Source organism: Camellia sinensis, chromosome 15, assembly GCF_055761805.1.
Source record: "Camellia sinensis isolate YWXY chromosome 15, ASM5576180v1, whole genome shotgun sequence".
Classification (NCBI taxonomy): Eukaryota; Viridiplantae; Streptophyta; class Magnoliopsida; order Ericales; family Theaceae; genus Camellia; species Camellia sinensis.
The window spans coordinates 120,045,120-120,070,225 of NC_138975.1; the positions used below are offsets into that span (position 1 = coordinate 120,045,120).

The 25,106-nt window shown below is 36.6% G+C and overlaps 1 protein-coding gene across 2 annotated transcripts; it reads left to right on the forward strand.

Annotated features, from left to right (window-relative positions):
* Positions 1-10,131: 10,131 nt before the first annotated feature.
* Positions 10,132-16,552, forward strand: LOC114310467 (heparanase-like protein 1). 2 transcript variants are annotated; one of them, XM_028256444.2, is made up of 10 exons: positions 10,132-10,535; positions 11,296-11,545; positions 11,707-11,743; positions 12,120-12,303; positions 13,011-13,159; positions 13,242-13,472; positions 14,044-14,233; positions 14,342-14,467; positions 14,597-14,696; positions 15,888-16,552. In XM_028256444.2, exons 2-10 carry the CDS (start codon positions 11,336-11,338, stop codon positions 16,278-16,280), a joined length of 1,620 nt encoding a protein of 539 aa, XP_028112245.1. In that variant the 5' UTR covers positions 10,132-10,535; positions 11,296-11,335; the 3' UTR covers positions 16,281-16,552. The 2 variants fall into 2 exon arrangements, with proteins under 2 accessions (XP_028112245.1, XP_028112246.1); XM_028256445.2 differs by having other exon boundaries at positions 10,524-10,817.
* The last annotated feature ends 8,554 nt before the right edge of the window (positions 16,553-25,106 follow it).

Sequence of the window (25,106 nt, forward strand, 5' to 3'; positions counted from 1 at the left end):
GCCTTGACAACGTAAGGTCCTTTGCATTTGGCTGCTAGCTTGCCCTCGGTCGAATTTTTAGTGGCAAGGGTTGCTTCACACAAAATGAGGTCTCCTACTATGAACTCTCGATCAGACTTTGTGGTTATAATGTGTTCTCATTCTCCGCTAATATGATGCCCATCTGACAGTAGTTGCCTCTCGGAGCTTTTCAACTAGGTCCAGATCAGCCCGACGTAACTCTTCGTTTAGTTCTGGATTCGAATGTAGAACCCGAAGGGTTAGCAGGTCAATTTTCACTAAGATGACCGCCTCGGCGCCATATGTTAGGTGAAAAGGGGTCTCCCTAGTGGGGGTTCAAAGTGTCATCCAATAAGCCCAGAGCATGTTTGGTAATTCCTCAGCCCAGAGTCCTTTGGCGACTTCCAACTTAGTCTTGATGATCTTCAGAAGGGAGCGATTGGTGACTTTGACTTGCCCGTTGGCTTGGGGATGGCCTGGAGAAGAGAAACATGGTCTAATGTTGAGCTCTTCACAGAATTTCCTAAACTTGGCATTGTCGAATTGTTTTCCATTGTCCAAGATAATAGCTTGGGGGATTCCAAATCGGCACACGATTGACTGCCAGATGAATCTGGTGGTGTTTCGCTCAGTAATTGTAGCAAGGGGTTCTGCTTCCACTTATTTGGTGAAGTAGTCAATGGCAACCACAACGAACTTGGTTTGACCCCTACCAGTAGGTAAAGGACCGACTAAGTCAACACCCCACTTAGCGAAGGGGTAGGGACTGCTGAGTGTAATCAGTTCTGTTGGTGGAGCATGGGGGATGTTAGCAAAGCATTGGCATTTATCACACTTAAGCACAAATTCACTGGCATCTTAATTGAGCGTGGCCCAGAAGTAGCCGGTGCGGAGGATTTTATGGGCCAGAGATCTTCCACCTGAATGATTACCACAAATACCCTCATGTACTTCTCTCATCACATAGGTCGCTTGAGCAAAATTGAGACAACTGAGGTATGGGCGTGAGAATTCCCGTTTGTATAGTAGGCCGTTGATAATGATATAATTAGACGACCGGGCTCTAACTTTAGCGGCCTATTGTTTATCGTCTGGTAACTCCCCTCATGTTAGAAACGGAATGATGTCTTGAGCCCATGGGATAGGTTCATTTTGGAGGAAGTGGATCTCCTGTGGGTTTGGCGAAGTCGTCGGATGGGTCAGGTATTCAATGCGAATGCCATGGCTGAAGTCTGACTGGTCGGCCGAGGCTAATTGAGCCATTTCGTCCGCCTTGGAGTTTTTTTACCTAGGGATGTGTCTGATCTGGAAAGTATTGAAGAGGCGGACAAGAGGAAGGGCGATGTCCCTGTATGCTCGCATCGTCTCCTCCTTTGCGTCAAACTCCCCAGTAATTTGTCCGATAATCAGTTAGGAATCACTAAACACTTGGATATGGCTTACACCAATGTCTCTAGCCAACCGAAGACCTGCTATCAAGGCCTCATACTTGGCCTCATTATTGCTTGCGTCGAACAGGAAACGGAGGGCACAATTGAAGTACTCACTCTCTGGGGTGGTGAGGATTAGACCGGCTCTACTACCCTCTTTGCGGGATGAACCATCAGCACTAAGGGTCCAAGAGTAGGGGTCTTATGCATCATTAGTGAAGTGTGCTGGTAGAGGAGGTACATTCGGAGTGAGATTGGTGAACTCCAAGATAAAATCGGCGACAACCTGGCCTTTGATCGCTGTTCGAGGTCAATAAGAGATTTTAAATTGACTTAGCTTAACGGACCATTGCATAAGTGTGATACCCCTATTCCGTAATATTCTAATTGGTCCTTAATTTGAGTATGATTATGTGTTTACCATGATTTTGTGTGCCATTATGTGATTTTGAAGTTTTATCTGTTCACCGTAGGGATATCTGTTTGAATAATTAGCTTTGGAAACTTAATTGAGGGCCTTATCGGCCACAGAACCCGAAATTGATTACGCCATTGTGATTGGCATAATTTTTAGAGCCTACGGTGAAATTTAATTGAAAGACTGATTCGGGCTAGATTAAATTGATTAATTAACGAATTGGTGCTCCAATATGTAATATTAACTTAATGGGGCTTAGTGGGGTTATATGGGACCCTTATGCATTCAACTCCCTCCTTTTATTTCATTTTTGGGGCTGATTAAACTCTCTAGAGGAGGAGAGACCCGAACTAGAGAGAGAGAGGGGAGGAAATCAAAGTTTTGCTCTTAAATCTTGGAAGTCTTGAAGGCAACTCTAGACTTGACCATAAATTGAAAGAATTGAGCCTCTAGGTAAGCATTGATTCTTGAATCCATGAGTTAATGTGTAATCTTGTGTGTTCAAGAGTTGTGGTGATCAATAGCATGATTTGAGCTGGTTTTATTGAAATTGAGGCTTGATATGTGCATGCATGTAGAGAATTCCCATGGAGTCACAAAATCTAGCATGTAATTTGTGAAATTGTGAAAGATTGGTAGTGTAATCCCACATGCAAGCATGTCTTTGTTGAATCTTATAGCAATGAGCACTAATTGCATTATTTGGGATGAATATGAAGTCAAAATGGGCATGCATGTACAAGACATGGGGGTATAAGTCTTGAATGTTTGAATTTGAGCATGTTGGTGATGGGTTTGAGATATTTCGGGACATGCATGTAGATAAATCATGAAATTGAGCTTCCTGATGTTGTAATCTTGTATTAGTAGCATGTTAGCATGTGTAAATGTGTAATTTGGGCCATAACATGCATGAATTGTTGGTTGAAAGTCGAAATGAAGCTCAGGAACACAGTTCTGGGTTTTCCAGAATTTTGAGGTCTGCTCGAGCAGGGAACCTGACGCTCGAGCGGGAAATGTGGGCTCCCAGTACCTTTTTGCAGACTTGATGTCCGCTCGAGCGGGGTAATTAACGCTCGAGCGTGGGAGCTGTTTTAACAGGACTTCCGCTCGAGCGCCCTATTTAACGCTCGAGCGTATTTTTCATGCAACCAGTACTTTTGCAGGCCTTAAGGGTCCGCTCGAGCGGGTAAGTTGACGCTCGAGCGGGGACCCTGTTTTCTGAAATTTCGTTCATGCATTCTGTGTTCTGTTTTCCGTTCTCTTTCACTTGTAAGCACTCTTAGGCATATGTTAAGCATTATAAATGAGCAAATGAAATGTGAATTAAGCCTAAAGAGAGATATGTGAATTAAAGAACGGATTGAACTGTTAGTGACCCTTTGTGTTCATGAAATGTGTAGGGTCAAGTTCCAGGGCAAATCCACAAGCCGATCACTGTAAGTAATATCAATACTTGAAAGCTTATCAATGTCCAATTGTGTATTCCCTTATAAGCTTTATGAGTTGCTAATTGGGATTATGGACAAAGGTCTGGCATGAATGAATACTTGGACCAAAGGTCGTTTTGATATAAATGAATGGGCCAAAGGCCGTTTTGAAATAATAATTGGACCAAAGGTCGTTTTGATATAAATGAATGGGCCAAAGGCCGTTTTGATATAAATGAATGGGCCGAAGGCCGTTTTGACACAGATGAATGGGCCAAAGGCCGTTTTGACACAGATGAATGGGCCAAAGGCCGTTTTGACATGAATGAATGGGCCGAAGGCCGTTTTGACATGAATGAATGGGCCGAAGGCCGTTTTGACGTAGATGGAAATCAGAATGGGCCAAAGGCCAATATGTTTAGAACTATAGTCACTCGATCTGAACCTTGTATAAATGTACATATGTTAAGTAGAAATATGAATTGGGCCCAAGGCCGTTTGGAGTATATTGTTCTACATATTGTTTATATGACTTTTGTATTTGATATTATTCACTGGGCTATCGCTCACGCTCATTCATGTGTTTGTAGGTGAGCCAAGGGAAGTTCAAACCCAGCCCCAGTGAAGTCTGCTAGGAAAAATCCAAGTTTTGGGGAAGTCAGTCTTGCGTCTCACTCTTGAGACCTATCCTTGCCTCCTTGCCATGTATTTTATATTTGGTCTTGTCGGCAAGGACTTATGTATATCTGTATATAGTCTGTCATAGGTTGACTCGTTTTGGATGATCCTGTCTGTAATGAATTTTGTGAAACTGTACTTTTGATGTGGGTTATTAACGTATCTGAGTATGGTCTGTTAATGTGCATATAAGCACGGCTCTATGGACAAAGTTTTAATTTTTGCTTCCGTTTGGCCCCTTTACTCTGACAAGTCATCTTATTTCGGTCTGAGGCCGTAGGTAATCACAGGATTACTGGCCGGTCATGTCCTTAACCCATAGGGGCGGGTTCGGGTCGTGACAATAAGTCTTCCTAACGACTCTAGTTTTTACATGACCTTTTCCAGAGGCTGGTTAGTAAGAACCACTATGGAGTGAGCTTGGAAATAATGTCAAAGGCGTCTGGAGGCTATAACCAAGGTGAGAGCCATTTTTTCTAACAGAGGGTAGTTTTGTTCTGCCCTCCTGAGAGCGCAGCTAATATAGTAGACTGGACGTTGTACTGAGCCGTTTTCCCTTATGAAGGTAATACTGACCGTAGTATTTGACACAGCTAAGTAGAGGAAGAGGGTTTCACCTAGCAGCACTTGAGAGAGGAGGGGAGGGTTGGCCATGCACTGCTTTAGTTGTCGGAAGGCCTCCTCAAATTCGATGCTCCATTCGAACACTTGTCGGAGGACTTTGAAGAATGGAAGGCACTTGTCAGTTGCTCGGGAAATAAAGCGGTTGAGGGCGACAACTCTGCCCGTGAGCCGTTGAACTTCCTTGACCGTTCTGGGAGATCGCATTTCTATCAGGGCCTTGATCTTTTCGGGGTTAGCCTCAATGCCTTGTTGGCTAACCATGAAGCCCAAGAACTTCCCAAATCCCACGCCGAAGGCGCACTTCTCCGGATTTAGCTTCATCTGATATTTGTGTAGGGTTTCGAAGGTCTTTCGTAGGTCTACCAAGTGATCGGAGGAGAGTTTTCTCTTGACTAGTATGTCATCAACATAGACTTCCATGTTCCGACCTATCTGGTGTTGAAAGATGGCATTAACCAGGTGTTGGTAAGTTGCTCCGGTATTCTTCAAGCCGAATGGCATAACACGTTAGTGATAAGTCCCTCTATCGGTGATGAAGGAGGTGTGCTCCTGGTCGGCCGGGTGCATCAGAATTTGATTGTAGTCGGAGAAGGTATCCATGAAGCTAAGCATCTGATGTCCTACAGTTACATCGACCAACAGATCTATCCGGGAGAGAGGATAGCTATCTTTGGGATAAACCCGATTGAGCTCGGAATAATCGACGCAGAGTCGCCATTTGCCATTATTTTTGTAGACCAAGACCACGTTGGGCACCACCTGGGATAATCCACATTTTTGATAAACTGTGCCTTTAGTGGTTTATCCACCTCTGTGGCGATGAGGGTATTGTGTTCTGGGTGAAAAATACGCTGCCTCTGTCAGAAAGGTCGGAAGTGGGGCTCAATACTGAGACGATGAGTAATAAAAAAGGGATTGATACCTGGCATGTCTGAATGGATCCAAGCGAAGACATCATTGTGCTCAGCTAAGAGAGCTGTGAGATCAGCCTTAGCCTAAGAGGACAGTTGGCTGCCAATCCTGGCTGTTTTGGCTAAATCAGTAGGATCGATAGGCACTTCGACAAGTTCCTCCACTGGCTCCCCTCTAACTAACTTTTCCTCGTCTCTAACGTCGAGACCCTTGATGATCATAGCCTCCTTCATTTTGATCTCCTTTAGCGAGGCGACATAGCACTCTCTGGCCATCGTCTGCTCGCCCCTCACTGTGCCGACCCCGACGTTAGTCGGAAATTTCATGCCTAGATGGTATGTGGAGGTAACACCTTGGAAGGCGTTGAGAGCCGTACATCCGAGGATGATGTTATAAGCAAAAGGACAGTCGATGGCGAGGAAAGTGAGTAGTTTGGTGGTCTGTCGTGGATATTCTCTGATGCTAATGGGAAGATCGATGGAGCCTATGGAGGTCACCCGATCGTTGGTGAAACCGACTAGCGGGGTTTGGAGGGGGGACAACTTTTTTTCTCCGACCTTGAGTTGGCGATAGGCATTCAAGAAGATGATGTCTGAAGAGCTGCCGTTATCGACAAGGACTCATCTGACTTTGTAGTTGAATGAGAGAGCAGAGATGACGAAGGGGTCATCGTGGGGGGAACGAATGCCTGTGCAGTCAGCCTCTGTAAAGGTGATGGGTTCAAACCATTGCTTGGGGTGTTTGAAGGGGCGATCCAATGTCGTTACTTCCTTATCGGAGCCTTGTTTGATTTTTCTGAGTTCGGCTCATTGGGCCGATCGAGATGGCCCTCCGCATGTGAGCCCACCAGCGATGACTCTGATCTCGCCGACCGGGGGGGCGAGATTGCCTAGTGCCCAGGGTTATGGTGGGAGCCGATCATTATCTCGCTTAGGTTGTGCGGGTTGTCGGGGGGATATGTCGACGGTGGCCCCCCGGCGAGTCAGTCCTCGGTCGTTACTGGGGACGGGCTGCCGTGAACCGACTGAGGCGCCCCTAACGTATCAAATCCTCTACCTGGTCTTTAAGGTTAACACATTCCTCAGTGTTGTGGCCGTGGTCTTGATGGAAACGACAGTACTTGGATTGATCTCGCCGATTGGAAGGAGATCGTGATGGTTAAGGCCATTTCAGGTTGTAGTCTCGTTGAATTTGGTTCAAGACTTATTCCATGGGGAAATTGAGAAGGGTGTATCGTTCGAACCGACCGGGTGGTCGAGTACGTGCCGGTCGGTCGGCTCGAGCAAGTCGGTCAGTATATTAAGGGGGTTAATGTATATATTGGGAGGATCTGGGTTCGGGTTCCTTTCTTTTGTCCTTAGGGGGTGGATTTTTAGGTGTGGAATCTTGGTAGGCTACCAAAGAGTCTTCAGCATTCATATATTTTTGGGCTTTAGAAAGGAGGGTAGCCATGGTGGTCGGAGGGTTTTTAGAAAGGGAGAAAAGGAAATCGGATGGTCGCAAACCGATCATGAAGGCTGTGAGGATGACCTTGTCATCGTTTTCTGCTACCTATAGGGCCTCAGTGTTGAAACAGGTGACAAAACTGCGTAGTGACTCCCCTTCCGTCTGCCGGATATTAAGCAGTTGAGTTGCTGGGCGCCGCTGGCGCTGAGCGCCAATGAAATGGCTCAGGAAAGAATCACCTAGATGTTGGAAAGTAGAGACAAAGTCCAGTGGTAGCTGACTAAACCATAGTCTAGCCTACCCCTTAAGCATCATGGGGAAAGCCCGACACATGATTTCGTCAGGAAAAGCATGGAGGATCATGAGGGTCCTGTAGGTCTCCAAATGGTCGATCGGGTCGATTGTGTCGTCGAAGGTGTCGATCGAGGGCATTTTGAACTTGAAGGGTAGGGATTTGTCCCTGATGGAGGCGACAAATAGGGAGTTGGCTGTTGTGGAGGGTTTATTCGGTATGTTCTGCATGACTCCCTGAAGCTGTAGTTTCATGGCTCGAAGTTCCGCATCCCAAATAGGAACATTGTCCCCTCCAGAGTGCTATGGGGGCTGAACACTACTAGCCTCTCCTTCAGGGACAAGTGCTTGAATTGATGGATATAGGCCCTGAGGTGGTGGGTTCATGTCTTGAGGTGGGGCTTATAAACCCTCTAGGTTGGAAAGGTAGGCTTGTTGGAAAGGATGGCTCGAGGTCTGTTCTCGATTAGGAGGGATATCTTATGGTAGTGGAGGAGGTACAGGGAGATTTCGCTAGAGTAAAGCATTGATCAAGGCCTGGTTTTGTTCGACCAAGCGGTTGATGCTGTTGGTGAGCTCTGTGAAATGCTGAGGTGGGTTGTTTGGGTTGGGAGGGTCGACTTGGGGGTCAATGACATTTTGTTGAGAAGCCATAGATCTCATTGTAACCATTCACCTTGATGTAAGGTAAGAAGAAATTATCAGGAACGGGTCTCCGGCAGCAATGAGCACAACTGTTAATCGGAGTGGCGATTCCCACAGACAGCGCCAATTGATGATGTTGTTGATCCATGGGAGGGCGAGTCGGGCTGACCCACGCTTCTAACACCTTTTACCGGTCTCAGAGCTCGTTGGTGGTACCTGCAAAAAAGTCAAACGGAAAATGGGAGTCCCCCAACGGACCCTCCGACGATCAAGTTAGAATAAAAGAGATTGACTGTGTAAAGAGAGAGAGAAGAAGAAGGATGAACTTAACATTTGATGTGTCTCGGAAACTTCCTTATATCCTTTGTCCATCACTTCTTTATCCACTCCGACCTGTTGTGTTGGCCAAAAGTCTATACTCTAACTTGCATTGTTCACGGCAAGACTGCCTGTTCCGACGTGAAGGGGTTGTCGCATTTAATGCTGTGAGAGCCTCATTAATAACTGATGTGTGGTGCAATAACTCTACATGATCTTTGTCTGCTTACGTGGCTGGCTCCCTGCTTGACAAATGTTAGATGTCATTGGTTCCTGGTTCAACATTGGGTTTTTAAGGGTGCTAGGCTTTAATACTTGAATCGTGAATTGGGCTCTAAGTCATGAGTCAAAACCTTTTGTAGGCCCACCGATGTCATTGCCATATATAGATTCTTTCTAGAATGTTTTTCTTATGAAAATTTCATTCCTTCCATAGAATTTTTATACAAAAAAAATAACTATTTTTTCTCACATTCTTCTTAAACTTTAAATTTGAACTCTAAAATATATCAATTATTGTTTAAATTAGATTTGGCTTACATATAAACTTTTCATTTAATTGTTTTAAAATTTTAAATTAAATTTGTTTGGATGGGTTAATAATTTTATGTGACATGTATTTATTAATATTTGGAAGCTTTTAAAATATTTTGGACAAAAAGTTATTTTGCCTTAATGTATAGATAATAATAAATTTGGAAACATTATCACTCACAAATAATAATTATAGTTTAATTTGTCAATAAAAAATAAAGTAATAATGTCAAACATGTATGCTTTCTATTATAGAAATTATAGTCAAATCATTGCTCATTAGAGATTGATGATTATAATTGAAAAAAACTAAAAATCTTAGCATATTGATTAACAAAATATTTAAATGACATGAAAATAAGAAAATAATAAATAAGAAAAATTAATAATATAATTAAAAAGCTCAAAATATTTTAAGTTTTTTTATATAATTTTTTAATTTTTAATAACTTTTTAACTATATCAAATAATTGCCAAACGCACTCCCTTGACTTACCTTTAATCCGCAACTTGAATAGCAAATGGATTTTTATTTATTTAGGGAGAGGCTTTCCAACTGGAAAGTGCTGAGGTATTCTTGGATTTATTAGGCAAGTGATTTGTTAATTTAAACCGTTTAATATGTAGGTTTCGTTAAATATTTTGAAATAAATAATTTATTTTAAAGTTATACTTTACCGTTAATACAATTGTGATCTGATCAAGTGACTATTGATATTCGATCAATGTAATTTTTTAAAAAAATAAATATTCGACGAGTTCTACACATTAAACAATTCGAATCATCGATATCAGCTCTGTAATGAGCCTACAGGCGCCTAACAACACTATCCAACTTGATTTGGACAAGAGAGAAACCTTTTCCTATTTAAGAATTATTTGAAATGTACTTAATATACTTTTTACTTTTCTATAAAAATATATGTAAAAAAATAAAATAATAATATAATTCAAATAAATACACTCATTGAATCAACACACTTATTTAGTACATCTCTCAACAAATCATAACTATACTCCAATTAGCAAATGGATGACCTTAATTGGTTGAACCGAGGGAGTGACTTAAGCCTCCGTTTGGGAAGTGGGTTGGCTTTTTAGCTTTTTGGTTTTTTTGACTATATGAGCCTAGGCTCAAAAGCTTGGTTTGGGAAAGGCTTTTGATTTTTTGGCTTTTTTAATTTTTTTGTGAGAGAAGAGTGTAATGATTATGGGATTGGATGAGATGTTTTGTCTGTTGTGGTTCATGAGCCTATTCTGTCTTTTATGGCTCATTGAACCAAAAAAGCCCAATGAACCCTTGCCAAACCAACCCTAAATAATCAATAATAAGGTCACATAATCCAAACGGTCAATAGGACAATTATTCCCACATGAATCAAGAATGATTTGTTTAATTGTATGCATTAACTTTTACATTAAGATATTAATCCCCCCTTCATTATTGTACTACTTGGAATCTCTGCAAACATCAGTCAAAAACCCAAACATACCTTTTCCCTCAAACTTATCCCAAGATAAATATATACACTTTCCTATCTTAAAAAATATATATATATATACACACTTTTCACAACATGTGATTAGATTACCAAATAACTGGAATTTAGCAAAAATCCAACAAATCTGAGACCATCAAATTTCGTCCCCCACCCAGTTCTCTGTCGCCGAGTGCGTACAGTTATATCAAAGATACATAGATAGTGAAGCAGGCTCGTCTCTGGATACCCACTTTAGATTCTGGATTTGATTCTCATGTGGAATTGAGCTTTAGCATTGCCGTTTGTACTGAATTCTAAGTGATTTGAGGTCAGATTTCATTTGGGTTGTCCTTAATTCTCTTGAATTTTATCTGGGTTATCCTTAAGATTTGGTTTTTCTATACCATTTTGGCGTTAGTTTTTTTGAGTAGTTGTAAAGATTTTTTTGTTAAAGATCTTTCTTGATTTTCGGGTTATGATTTATTGAATTCTTGTTGGGTTTCACTGAAATCTTACGATTTATGATGCGTGTAGCTTTGCTTTTACTTTCTGGTAATCTTGTTGTAGATGGGAAGACATGGTGATTGATATTTATCATTTTTTTGCATCTGTAAGTGTATGTATATTTCTATTTACTCGTGATTCTTCTAAATTGTCTTGCTAAGTTTGAGAGTTTCAAACCCCTTTTTGCTGAAATGCAGAGGTATGTGTGTGAATGTATGCATGTCTGTGTTGTATGTAGTCCTATAGTTCTCTCAAAAATTAATTAATACCAAAAAATGAGCTTATTCTAGTTTCCTGATTTTGGGTCCTCTTTGAACTCTTGTTGCTTTGATAGGATAATTAATATGATTTTCTTCCGAAATAATTAAAATAAAACTGTATCTGAAACCTGCATAACTATCATTGTATAAGAACAAATGTGGAACACCCATACATCTTGCAGGAAATTTGTTCTTTCTATATTCTGCATAACTAGTTTGCTTTGTTGTAGAAAATTCTCCATGTAATATTTTTCGTTTACAAAAACAGGTAATGATAGCACTGGATCTTAAACTGATATGTTCTTTTTCAACTTTTTGTTGTAGTGAGTGAGTTGGTGGCCCAACTGTTGTAATTGATCCACCAATGGGTTTTCGCTTCTCGTTGTTTCTCTCTCTGGCATCACTTTCTGCTATTTGGGCTCAACAAGTTGAAGATGCCGTGATTGTAGTCAATGGAACTCAAGCAGTTACTAATACAGATCCTAATTATATATGCGCGACAATTGATTGGTGGCCTCATGATAAGTGTAACTACAACCAATGCCCATGGGGATATTCATCCATTATAAATATGGTAACAATTCAATTATATTTTTATATTAATTTAAAATTGATCAATTTTCTTGAATTTGAACCATGTATTTCCTTTTTTTATTTATTTATAAACACACCATGTATTTCCTGTTGATGAATAAAAAATCATAAAATTGATTACTGTGTTTTCAATTTTTTCAGGACTTATCTCATCCTTTTCTTGCCAAGGCTATTCAAGGTTTGTGTTCATGTCATTTAGGGTGGTAGATGTTCTTAAGAATAATTTAAGCCTGATGCATACAAATAATTCATTTAAATCATTTAGGGTGTGTTTGGATCAAGATTTGAGGAGGGATTTTTGGAGGGAAAGGAAAAATGAATGGAAAAGTAAATGAAATACAAGCTAAATTTGTACACTTTTCCCTTCCACTTACCTTTCCCTTCACAAATTCCTCCTCAAATCCTTAATCCAAACATAGCCTTATTATTCTGATACTTGATGTTTAAGAATAATTTACGCCTGATGCATAAGAATGATTTATTATTGTTCTGGTACTTGCTGCATAAAATTACTCATTTTGCTAATATTTTATTTCTTCTTGGTTGTGAAACAGCTTTCGAGCGCTTGAGAATAAGAGTAGGGGGATCTCTGCAGGACCAAGTACTCTATGATGTGGGAAATTTGAAAACCCAATGCCATCCATTTAGAAAGATGGATGGTGGGTTGTTTGGATTTTCAAAGGGATGCTTACACATGGATAGGTGGAATGAAGTGAACCACTTTTTCAATAAAACAGGGTAAAGATTTTGTTTTGCCATTTTTTTCCTTCTGATTTTTTATTTTGGATTTTAGAGTTCAACTTGTAGTTTAATCTCTAGAAAGAAAATTTTAGTATACAATACCCTCTTGTAATCATTTGTTCTTTCAACATGGTATTTGTCGAAAGCCTCCATTGGGCTCTGTTCAGGTTGTTCTTGTGCATAGATAGTTATTTTGCTAAGCTGAAGCTAGGTAGTCAATTTGATGATTACAGATAAATTTTTTGACAGCTTTTCTTAGTTGTCTCATAAAACCTTCTTGAGAGAATCTTTCTAGTAGGTGCATGTTTTTTCATTCTTCCATTTTCTTTCAGAATTAGCTTCTCAAGGGGAAATGAATATTGTGAGACTGATGCTTGCCCATTTAAGTTTCTTTAAGGTTGTGTTTGGATCATGGTTTGGAAGAGGGATTTGTGGACAGAAAGGAAAAGGAAAAGGAAAGGGAAAAGTAAAAAAAAAAAAAAAGCTTATTTTTCATCCACTTTTCCCTTCACTTTTCCTTTCCCTTAGAAAATCCCTCCCTGAATCCATGATCAAAACACAGCCTCAGCTTAACTGTTTCCGTTGAATCTTGTGCCAATTCCACAGAAATGTGGGACTTTCTAATTTGTAACCTATTAAATCCCATGACAGAAGGGGGGGGGGGCCTGGTTAATTGCCGTGATTGTTTTTTCTCTTTGTTACAGAGTACTTGTAACATTTGGCTTGAATGCACTGCATGGGAGGCACAAGATAAGCAAGGAAGTCTGGGGAGGAGATTGGGACTCCAGTAATGCAAATGATTTCATAAAATACACTATTTCCAAAGGCCACCAAATAGATTCATGGGAATTTGGTACTGTATTATCGACAAATCCCTTAATTTTTCTAACTTCTTGTGATATGCCGCACCCTTATCCCTGCCTTTGCTGCTGCAGGCAATGAGTTAAATGGTGGTGTTGGTGCAATTGTTGGTGCTGAACAGTATGGAAGAGACTTGATCAAGCTTAAAACTATCATTGATGAGTCGTATAAGAACTTCAAACCAAAACCTTTACTCGTGGCTCCAGGAGGATTCTATGAGAAGCAATGGTATAATAGACTCCTTCAGGTTACAGGCTCACCCGTGATCAACGCTATGACACATCATATATACAATTTGGGTTCAGGTGGGTGAGTGGTTCAACTTGGTAAGGTCCCATTATTATCTTTTATAAATTGATATGTGAACACATGTTTTTGATGTATATATAATAATTATTTTATTAGTAGAAGCTTGTATGCAAAAGATATTTTTCTCTAGGCTTTTGGTTAAGGAATTTTTTCTTTTCCTTTTTTTTTTTTTTCCCTCTCTGAGTGTTTAAACAAACAACTTAGAAATTGGAGGTGCCTTTTTAAAAAATGGGACCTTGGGTGACCGCCTCAATCGTCTTGAGGTTGAGCCAGTCCCGCTGCTTGACACTCTAGCCTTGATGACGCTGTACCATATTAAAAAAAGACATGGATGTAGCTGCAGAAAATCACAAGAAAGGCAGAAATTTATGTTTTCTAATTCTGTATATAGGTGTGGATGTGCATGGATGTCCTTTATATATCTAAACCAGATATAGTCAATGAAGAACCTAGGGTCTTCACGTGTGGTAACCGGTCAAACTAGGTTTTTATGTGTTAATAACAGAACCTACGAAGGCAATCATGTCATTCCTCAAGCTAGTAACTTTTAGTTTTACTTTGTTTCAGGTGCTGATCCTAATCTTGTGAATAAAATTCTGAATCCTCATTATTTGAGCAAGGTATCAGAAACGTTCAGCGGCCTTAAACAAACCATTCAAACCCATGGTCCTTGGTCTTCTGCTTGGGTCGGAGAATCCGGGGGAGCGTTTAACAGTGGTGGCCATAATGTATCCAACACCTTCGTGAATAGTTTTTGGTAAACTTGCTCGTCTCTTTAATTTCGTTCTCTTCTAACCATCTTATGCTTTTTATCATAGGTAGAGAGGCAATTTATCGTTAACTCTTATTCATATATGAAATATAGGTACTTGGATCAGCTTGGAATGGCAGCAAAGTATGACACTAGAGTATATTGCAGACAGACTTTAATCGGCGGAAATTATGGTCTCCTCGACACACCCACATTCATCCCTAACCCTGACTATTACAGGCAAGACAATAAATTTTAACTTTTTATTTTCTTAAAAATGAAATAAATTATTTTAGAAGTTTCTTCATTTGTACTTTACACACTTCTGACATTGAACTTTTGCTTCTATGGATATTTGGTTCTCTGTAGTGCACTTCTGTGGCATCGGCTGATGGGAAAAGAAGTTCTTGCTGTTAATACCAGTGCTTCACCATATTTACGCTCCTATGCCCATTGTTCAAAAGGAAGAGTAAGAGAGCACTACTTTATTTCTTGATTTTGTATTGACTTTGTATGAAGGAATATACACTTTGGCAAGGTGGACAAGAAAGATCCGAATCTAGAGATTGTGATGTCCATAGCCAAACATCATGAGATGTTCATAACACCATCACTCAATGGTCATCTTGAACTTACGACCCACATTTATATATACAGTAAACCCTACGGTTTTTGACATGAATGCTCATTGGTAGACTTGTTTGTGTTAGGTTAGGCCCCATTTAACGCCCATTGAAAAATACATGCACCCCTAATTATTCCAATTTGCTTGATTGGTGTGGACTTCTGTTCAGTGTCTTACAAGCTTGCCATGGCTTAGCATGCTCACTGTAAATGGAGATGTTAGGGGGAGGGGCAGTTCTAAATTGACATGAGATGCAGTATTGAAAAAATATATGATTTTTTTAATTTAACTAAACATATAACCCTTGATAGGGTAGAATAGCATAAAAGGATTCATGTAGTTGAGTCCACTTGATTGAGACACAGGCCTTGGTTTGGTTAGTACAAATCTCCTGAGGTCAAATCTACAACGTTTGGTTGTAGTGTTGTGCACACATGTTGCACCTTGAGGCTTGCATTTTTTTTCTACATGTTCTCATACACATCAATTGGAAGCAGAATTAGAAACAACATTTAGTGACTGAAGTTTCAAATTACGATTGTGTTACAGTATCTACAATAGATTGGCGATTCCTATTTGACAAAACCTTGAGTCGATGTACTGTTATTCGGGTAAGTGTTGTAAGTCCTATTCATCATGAGTCTTTTACTATTGATTTCAATAGTGGATTTTGTTGGGTTGTTGTGTCTGTGGTTTTTGCCTTGCGGCAGAGTTTTTGTCAAGGTTTTCCACATAAATTGCTTGTGCTCTCTGTAATGATGCCATTGTTGTGTCGATGCTTATGACCCAACTTGACTATATCTAAAATTTGCAAAGGTTTTCCCTATTCACTTCCCGGCATAAACTAGTTCCGCCTCCAAGATTTCAGTATGTTTTATGCTTTCCCACATCTGCATGCTTAGTACATTCAAGCTCATTTTCTTGCACCATTCATATTTTATTTTATATTTATAAAACCAGACTTCAATTTGACATTATCTTTACAAAATTCTTTTGTAAACTAGTTTCTCGATTGCCACTATCATCTTATTACAGGGAGGTATTACTTTGCTTCTGATCAATTTAAGCAACCAGACCAAGTTCAACCTAAGTGTTCGAAATAGTATGAACATCACTGTACATGTGAAAGAGACAGCCGATAAAAGTGGAAAGTCTTTTACTCAGAGTCTCAAGAGAACTGTGTCGTGGGTTGGAAGCAAAGCATCAGACGGAACATCTTTCAGAGAAGAGTATCATCTAACTCCAAAGGGTGGGAATCTTCGAAGCAAAACCATGGTACTAAATGGTGTTCCGTTACAGCTCACTGCCAGTGGAGACATTCCAAGTTTGAATCCAGTTCTTGTTCATCTGAATTCACCGATGTTTGTCGCTCCTTTGTCTGTCAAGTTTGTGGTATTCCCCAATTTCGATGCTTCGGGTTGCAAGTGATTCTTTACAGAAACCATACAGGGTGGTGTTTGTTATATACTGTAGTTGCAGAATCATAAGTTTGTTGTGATGTAAGCTCTGATATTGGTGTAATTTTATTTTTCACTAAGCTAAAAATGTGGTAGGATGGGTGACCAGTGCCTGGCAACCTTGTTTGTGTTACCAAAAGGGTAGTCATTATAATTAAGTCAAATTTGTAGGGTTTGTTTCAAACCTGAGAGTGGGGAGTCTCTGAATGTACCAAAAAAATTATTGGACACTTCATTGTCAAATTTGAATTTGTTATTTTTCTTTGAACGCTCAATTAATATTCCCACCTTATCCCAACCCACCCAATCTACCTAGCCCAACAGTGCCATCTTCTCCACCCCCTTTCCTTCCCTCCCTACCCCTGGTCGCCCCTCCTCACCTCTAGCCACCTGCAACCCTCCTTCTTGCCCTCTTGAGCCCCACAACCCATCGCCAGAAGAAAGAGGGAGCTGAAAGGTGGAGAGAGAGAGAGAGAGAGAGATTGTGCAGAAGAGTGGGTGGTGGCAATTTGCAAAAGAAGAATGCAGGGGTGGAGGCAATGGGGAAGGAGGTGGGGGCGATAGGAAAGGGAAGGGCTGGGGAGTATCACAAGTGGGGGAAGGGGACTGTGGAAGAGGGAGGGGTGGATCCGAGGCATTGGGAAGGAGGAAACAGGGAAGGTGGCCCCAAGGGGGAAAGGGGGGTTGCATGTGGTGGTCAGGGAGGAGAGCAGTTGGGGTGGGTGGTGAGTGAGGCGGCAAGATAAGGGAGGTTGGGGTATGGAAAACCTAGCTGGGGAGGGATTGGGGGCATGGTTATCAGAATCCCGATCCGGATCTTACGATCCTACGATTTTACGATTCATTTGATTACAATCGATCCGGATCGTGTAAAAAATTCCTTATAGGTATGATTTTTCGATCCTGGTAATGGGATATTATAGGATTGTGGAATCCCGATCCGAATCTAATCATATTCAATCCAATTTACAAGCCTTGTTTTGTATTATATGACATTTTATTATAAATTTTATATTTGTTGTCTAAAAATCAATTTATGTGATCAAAATAAATAATAAAAATTAAGTAGTATTGAATTAAATAGACTAAGAAAAACAAACTAGGAAACAAACATTCAAATATTGCGATAATTTAAGAAAATTAACTAATCGAAAAAACAAACTTAGTTTTAGCGGAGTCTAAGGAGGGTAAGATGATTGTAACTTTATCCCAATTTTTGGAGAGATTATTTTTGTGAGTCGAATCCGCTCCGCCAGGGATGCTAATGACAAACCTTTTCATTTGGTTAAATTGCTCTTTTGAGTTCTTAATTTATTTTCATTTTCAACTTTGTTAAATATTTTTTCTTCACTTTTTATGTATTATTGTAGATTGTAAAGTATTTTGTTATAAAATTCTTCTTCTTCACCTTCTTTTTTGATGAAATATAAAACTTTTACCATCTAGTTTTCTATTGTATAATATTATATGTACATTTTACATGGAGTATTATATTTTTCACAATATCTTCACTTCTTTTTAATAGAATATAGGCTCATTTTGTGAATAATTTTTAAGAAATATTTATTTAAATTAAATTATTATGTAATTTGTTTTTTTGGGTAGGATCTTATGATTCTCGATCTGATTCTACGATTTGATCCTATAAACATCTCCAACGATTCAACGTAGAATCCCAATTTTAACAAATTTGATTGGTGGCTAACGGAGGTTGGGGTGACTGGGAGGTGGCAGCAACGACAGCCGCATGGGAAGAAGGTAATGAATCGAAGTGAGTGTAATGTTTTTACATTCATCTTTTTTGAAAAATGTATACATAATCTTCCTACTGCTTTATTGAAAAACATAGGGTGAATTACACTAATACCCCTTATATTTTGGGGCTTGTGTTACTTTGGTTTTGACTTTTCAATTGTGATACATTTGACCTTGAATTTTGAATCATGTTCCAAATAAGGACAATTGAAGATATCATTAGATTTTTCAAAAGTAAAATCATTAATTTGATAAAATATAAATTAATTTAACAAAAATAAGTGTCAAACAAATATTTTTGAATTTTTAAAAATTATTTCTACCCATTAAAAATAAAATTATGTAAAATTGATAAATCTTTTAGACATTTTTTTTTTTACGCAATTAATTTTTATTATGCGTTTGGATGATGATCATGTAAAATTAATCATGTAATTATTATTATTTTTTTATCAATTTTACAGAATTTTATCATTGGTGGATAAAAAATAATTTTTTAAAAATTAAAAATATTTGTTTGACATTTATTTTTGTTAAATTAGTTTATATTTTATTAAATTGATGATTTTGCCCTTGAAATTAAACAATAGTATCTTCAATTGTCCTTATTTGGAACATCATTCAAAATTTAGGGTCAAATGTGGCACAATTGAAAAGTCAGGGACCAAAGTGACACGAGTCCCAAACTATAAGGACTGTTAGTCTAATTCACCCAAAAACATATTGAGGACATAGGGATATATGTGGGCCTTTTCCCAAATTAAGCCAAATTAGAAACCTATTTCCCAAACTAGGCCTAGTTTGGACGGAATTCCCAAACTAGGCTAAAACGTGGTTGTGAACCACGCTTTCACCCTTTTTGTGCCTCTTGCGCGGAAAATTTGTAAAATCGTAAAAGCGTGTTTCCAAACCACGCTTTTAAGTATTTTTTTTTTTCTTCTGAAAACGTGATTGTAAACCACGCTTTTAAGCAAAAAAAAAATTTTCCTAAAAACATGGTTGTGAATCACGCTTTTACTGTTCACAAAATAAAGCGTGGATGATAACCACGTTTTTAACTAAAATCCATTTTTAAGTGAAAGCGTGGTTTATAACCACGCTTTTAAAACTTATATAAAATTCCCCCAGCCCCGTCATTTGCAACCACGCTTTTTACACTTAGGTTTTTTCGACTTCAGGCTCTTTCTCACTCTCTGCTCTTACTCTCGCTCTCTCTGCTGTCGCTCTCTCTCTGCTCTTGTTCCCTCTGTTTTCAGACTCTCTCTCTCTATTCTCTCCGTCTGTGGGTTGCTCTCTCTCGTTAGTATGGCGTCTGTCTCTCTCTGTCTCATTTGAATTTTATGCGTTTATTGTGTTTGTGAAAATGTGAATGTGAGTACAATGTGGGAATAATGTGGGTAGAATAGGGTTCATGAATGTGAAAATGTTGGTAGAATAGGGTTTGTGAATGTGAAAATATTGTGAATTGAAATTGTGGTTTTGAATTGGTAAAATGTTGTGGTTTTGAATTGGGAAAATTTTTCTAGGGTTTTCAATTGAATGTGAAATCATAAATTAGGGTTAGGGTTTTGAATTGTGAAATCAGAAATTAGGGTTAGGGTTTTGAATTGTGAATCCTGTCTATATTTTTTGTATTGTGAATTGTGAATCCTGTCTATATTTTTTGAAATTAGGGTTTTGAATTTTTAATTGTGAATCCTGTGTATATTTTTTGAATTGAAAATTTTATTTTTTGCTTGTTAATCCTGTCTATATAGTTAAATCTTCTTATTCTTTCGCTTATCTCTTAAGCTACATCATTAGGCCACTATAACTAGTACAAACAATTTTTTTGGGTTGTTTTAGGAAATATGTTAAAAACTAATTTTTCATTTTTTTTAAAACTTTTTTTGGAAAAACGTGTAAAAAAATAGAGAAATGATGTGACCCAAAAAAAATAGAAGTCAAAAAATGACTTTTAACGTCTTTGCCAAAAGAGGCCTTTGAAGTCGTCCTCAAAAAGGCTATTATCAAAACATTTTATATAAATAAAAAAATTTTGTTTAAAAATTATGTTTGAAAAAATTAAAATTTTTGATTTATAAAATGACTCATTCTCGAGAATTTTTACCCACTTGAACTATCCAATTGACTTATTCCCTATGCGTCTGGATTATGTTTATTCAATTAATCTTTATATTTTTATGATAGTCGGATGTCTGAATCAATTTACGTATTTCTCGACTAATCTTAGAATCCACACCGAGTGTCCCTTCCACGTAGATCGGACAAATCTCAAATAATACCTATAAACATGACCTCAAGAAATTGATAACACATAATGAGAGTTCAACTTGAGACCTGAAAGGAGCATACCTAATTTTTAACACATAATGAGAGCTAATTAATATTAATGAAACTCAAGTTTGACTCGGTTCGGCTCGATAATTTTTTTTAATGTTATTTATATTGTTTAAATAAAAATTAATGAGTCTAGCTTGACGAATCGAGCCGAGTCCTTAACAAGCTCAGTCGAGCTTGTTCATGAAAAGTTCGGCTCATTTGCAGCCCTATTTGAAAGACTCATGATTGGGAATTTGGGAGAAGTATTTCAAATATCACCATACTTTACTAGAAATAATATAAAATTACAACTCATAATTATTAACTTTCAATTTTTTTATTTTTATCTTTTATAACTAAGTATCTAAGTCAATTTATACACACCTCGACTAAATTTAAAATTATAATATATGCATCAAAAGAGAGTCTTAAAACATTCTAATTAATAGTCCATAGAAATTTCCTAGATAAGAAGAAAAGAAAAAAAAATGGCACTTTGATGGCTAAGCCTGTGTTTCATAATACCAAATAATTGCTACGGATGACCCAATAGATTGACATGGATTAGTATCCAAAATTTACTACATAGATTTAACCACCAACATAAGCCCATAAGCCAAGGCACAAGCCTCTTTTGAGAATATGAAAAAAATTAATTTATTGGTATATTTTGATTATATTATCTCTTTAGTTTTTTTTGTATGTTTAAAAAAAAAGAGTAAATAAATTAATTTTTGTCTTACTTTTCAAAACAAGCCAAAATGAGCTTTTTGTTTGAATTTCATAACAAAGCCTCTGTGACCTCTAAAAAATGGACGAGGGTTACCATTTCACATAGGAAATAACTTTGTCATTAAGGTCTCTAATGGCACAAGTTTGAGCAAATAAAAGTAACTTCTCTTTAATTGTCCATAAATCTGAAGAATTGAATCACCAGTTTTAAATAATTAACAACAATGTTTGAAACCTCTATTTGATATTGTCCAAATCAGTCGAATTATTTCAACTCAATGAAAAAAATAATAATTTCATACAAAACTTACACTATGATTTAAGATTTTTGTATGACTTGTCCAATTTTGTCCAATCTCACTGAATATAAACAATATTTGATAGAATGAAGTTGTTTTAAAATTATACTATAAAATTATATGAAGAGAAAAATAAAACAAGAATCTTCATAATGTCTTAAGATTCAAAATTAGTAATCCATGATGCTATTTATTAAATAAAAATACTAAAAAAAAAGAAATTAAATGTGTGATATATCTGTCTACTTTATAAAAATACTAAAAAATAGATCAAGATTTATCAAAAGAAAACAAAATAAGTGTTTTTTAAATTGCTCCCACTTACATGCGTATGATTAAATCATTGCCTAAATTAAGGGTTGTGTGGAGTTATTATTATTTATTTATTTGGAGTCAATGCCTTTTAGAAATTGATCATATTGAGGGAGGGAGACCCTTTGTTTTATTATGCTGATAAAAATATAAAATAAAATAATTCTATTATAATTCGAGTGTTATGGATTCAAATTGTAGAAATAATGTCTGTGAATACTCAATAAGGCACGTGCATATATCTGATCTTCCTCTAAACTCTGTCATGACTGTAATCTTTGGAATTGTCCCTTTACAGATCTTGTAAATAAAAATGGGTCACTAGCTAAAAATCTTATAATTTTGTTATAAACAAACAAAATTGATCATAAAATTGAATACAAATACATATATACGCATAAAATTTTATACAGTTTGTTAGTATTTTGAAAAATTTTATCCATCTATATACATTTTGTGTACAGTTCTATAACCATTTTTGTGTTCTTAGACTTATTCAAAATCTGAAGTTATTGCTGCTATGTGATTCAAAATTTCTTTTTGTTTCAAATTCAATAAACATTTTTGTATAAGACATCTATACATGTGTATGAATTCAAAAAGGATCATATGAACAAAGCATATCCAACCTCAAAAAGAAATGTCGCATAGAGTGACTTAATCATATACAAAAGTTACCATATTATAAAATTAATTAGAGCTTTTTTAAAATAAATAAAATTAAATTAATGGTAGTGCTTGGATGGCTCCACTCGTTTGATGCATTAATTTAAGCATTTTAATAAATTTATATTATTACAAGGATGCTTAATCCAATGGGGAAGGCTATTACCCATCAAATTGATTATCTTATTGAAGATAATTGATGATTATTCCCAAGTTTCCATGTGAAGAGAAATAGACTATCTAGATGAGTAGTATTACATGAAAGAAACTTTCCAAAAGTTATTTTTTGATTGAAGTATTTTTACCAAAAAAATGAAACCAGGTTTTCAAAATGTAACAGTGTATTTAGAGGGTGGTGATGGGTTATGGGGCAAGGGGGAGGGGAGGATGATTGTAGAGGCAGCGTGGGTTTTGATGGCGTTAGACTGTAGTAGGAAATAGGTAGGTTTCAATGGCGAAAGAGATTAGGAAGGAGAGAGCGTTTATCCACTGTGTGAGGTGCATGGAAATATTTAAATGGATGGTTACGATAGTTTGTGATCTAGTATGGTCAAGTTTAAAAGTGGTTTTAGAAGAAGTTAAAAGAGTAAATAATATATTGCCACATGTATTTTGAAAAAATAAAATAAAATTGTTAAACAAAGTAACTTAGATGGACATGAGTGTGGGTTGTGACACAGAATGAAATTCAAAATTTAAATTGATGAAATTAAAACTTTCGAGTTTAAATTAAAAAATACGTAAAACTCTAGAGTTTTTTTTTTTTTGTACTTTGTCCAATATTTTAAACATGTTTATGTTCATTTGTTGGCAAAAATGAAAATAAAAATATATTTAGTACACACTGTAATGGAAAAATTTCATGCCACTAATAAATGTAATTTTAAGAACCAAATAATTTAATGCTAAATGGTATACCTTTTTAAAAATAAAATTTTGGTCTTGACAGGATAGTAATTCATTACCAAATGTCTAATTTCATCCTTAAATAGTAGAGACAATTGGTGAAAAGTTTATTTCAAAGGGGTATAAAGTATTACATTCAAGGTAAAATCTTGTTTGATAATAAGGACAAAGTGAAAATTGTTGACGATGTTGAAAAAGTTGCCGGAAAAAATTATGTTTGTTTTTATCACACACCATTGATTCATCATTGTATTTCTATCACAGAATAGCATAATACACTTATAATAATTCTAATTTTTATCATAAAAAATTAGAAATCTCTTGTAAAATTTATCCAAAATTAATAAAAGATCTTCAAAACAAAAACTTAGCTCAATTATGATATAATGTGATTAGTTATAACATATTGTGAGGTCAATTATGACATTATTTTGATTATGATGTAAGAGTTGTTTAGTTGTTAAGTGTGTGAAAATATAATTTTCCCGTCCCCACCCTATTTTCTCATTGAAGTGATGTTGGGAAAAATTATCATCTCTATTCAAAACTCAATTAAGTTATGAGCTCTTACCATAAAAGTTCTTCAAGTGGACAAAAAAAAAGTTTTTTTTGGAAGGTATGCCAGTTTTCTAACAAATCTAAAATATACCTAATTTATGTAACTCAGAAGTAGGTGAAAATGTTATGAATTTATAATTTTATATTTAAATTTGTAGATACTTTCTGATCAATCCTTAAGCAAATATTAAATGTGATAGTGATTGCATGCAGGGCACGTTCTTCTTTTTTTTTTTTTTTTGCTTTTTTTTTAAATGTGACATCCTTCATTTATATAATAGAATACATTGCATGTCTATTTGTGTCAAAATTATAATATGAAATTTAAATTTTAGTACAAGTCTAAATTGTTTACTTTTATATTTATTTTTTGTATGACAAAACACAAGATTTAATATATTATACATCTAACAATAACTCATCTAATAAAATAAATTTGGGTACAAAATATAAAATAAATCCTAAATGGAGAAAAAGAACCTTCACGCAGAAAAGATACGAGTCTCCACATAGGAAGTAAAAAAAACTCCACGTAGAGATGAAACCTCAACCGTTGTTTTATATGAATAAAAATAAGTGAACAAAAATGAGAAAATAAACAATAATAAACAAATAGAGACAAAAATAAAAATACAAGAAAATATAAATTGAAGTAATGTTTCACCTCTAGAGTTCCTTCTACCCTGGAAAATATAAATTGACAAAAATGAGAGGGCTGCTTTTTATATGAAAATGTCACTTATGATATAAATGTCACTTATAGGAAAATATAAATTGTCTTTTGACTCCCACAACTTCCTTTCACCAAGTATCCGCCTAGACAAATTCAAATAACCAACACAAAAATAAGCATTGCAAAGTGAATTTACAAAAATCAAATCAACACTGAAATATTACCAAAACAAAGAAGAAGAAACATGGAAAAAGAAAAATTTACATTTACCGTGCATAAGAGCATGATGTTAATCGTAATAAATAATAGAAAAAGCACAACACAAGAACATGATGTTAATCGTAATAAATAATAGAAAAAGCACAAAACAAGAGCATGATGTTAATCATAATAAATAATAGAAAAAGCACAACACAAGAGCATGATGTTAATCTTTATGTGTTGTAAGCTTTTTTCTTAAAAAGCTAAAAAATCTAAAACATAATCAATATTTTAATTAAAAAATCAATAATGATTGTTGGATTACAATTGCTGATTACTTAAATAAAGTTCTTGCCTCAGAAGTAATTGTAAT

What these genes read in the sequence shown, in the direction of transcription:
- LOC114310467 (XM_028256444.2), top strand. Translation starts at nt 11,336, where the DNA reads ATGGGTTTTCGCTTCTCGTTGTTTCTCTCTCTGGCATCACTTTCTGCT. An exon ending in TCTTGCCAAGGCTATTCAAG is followed by an intron (nt 11,744 to 12,119) that starts GTTTGTGTTCAT and finishes GTTGTGAAACAG; the next exon opens with CTTTCGAGCGCTTGAGAATA. An exon ending in CACTTTTTCAATAAAACAGG is followed by an intron (nt 12,304 to 13,010) that starts GTAAAGATTTTG and finishes TCTTTGTTACAG; the next exon opens with AGTACTTGTAACATTTGGCT.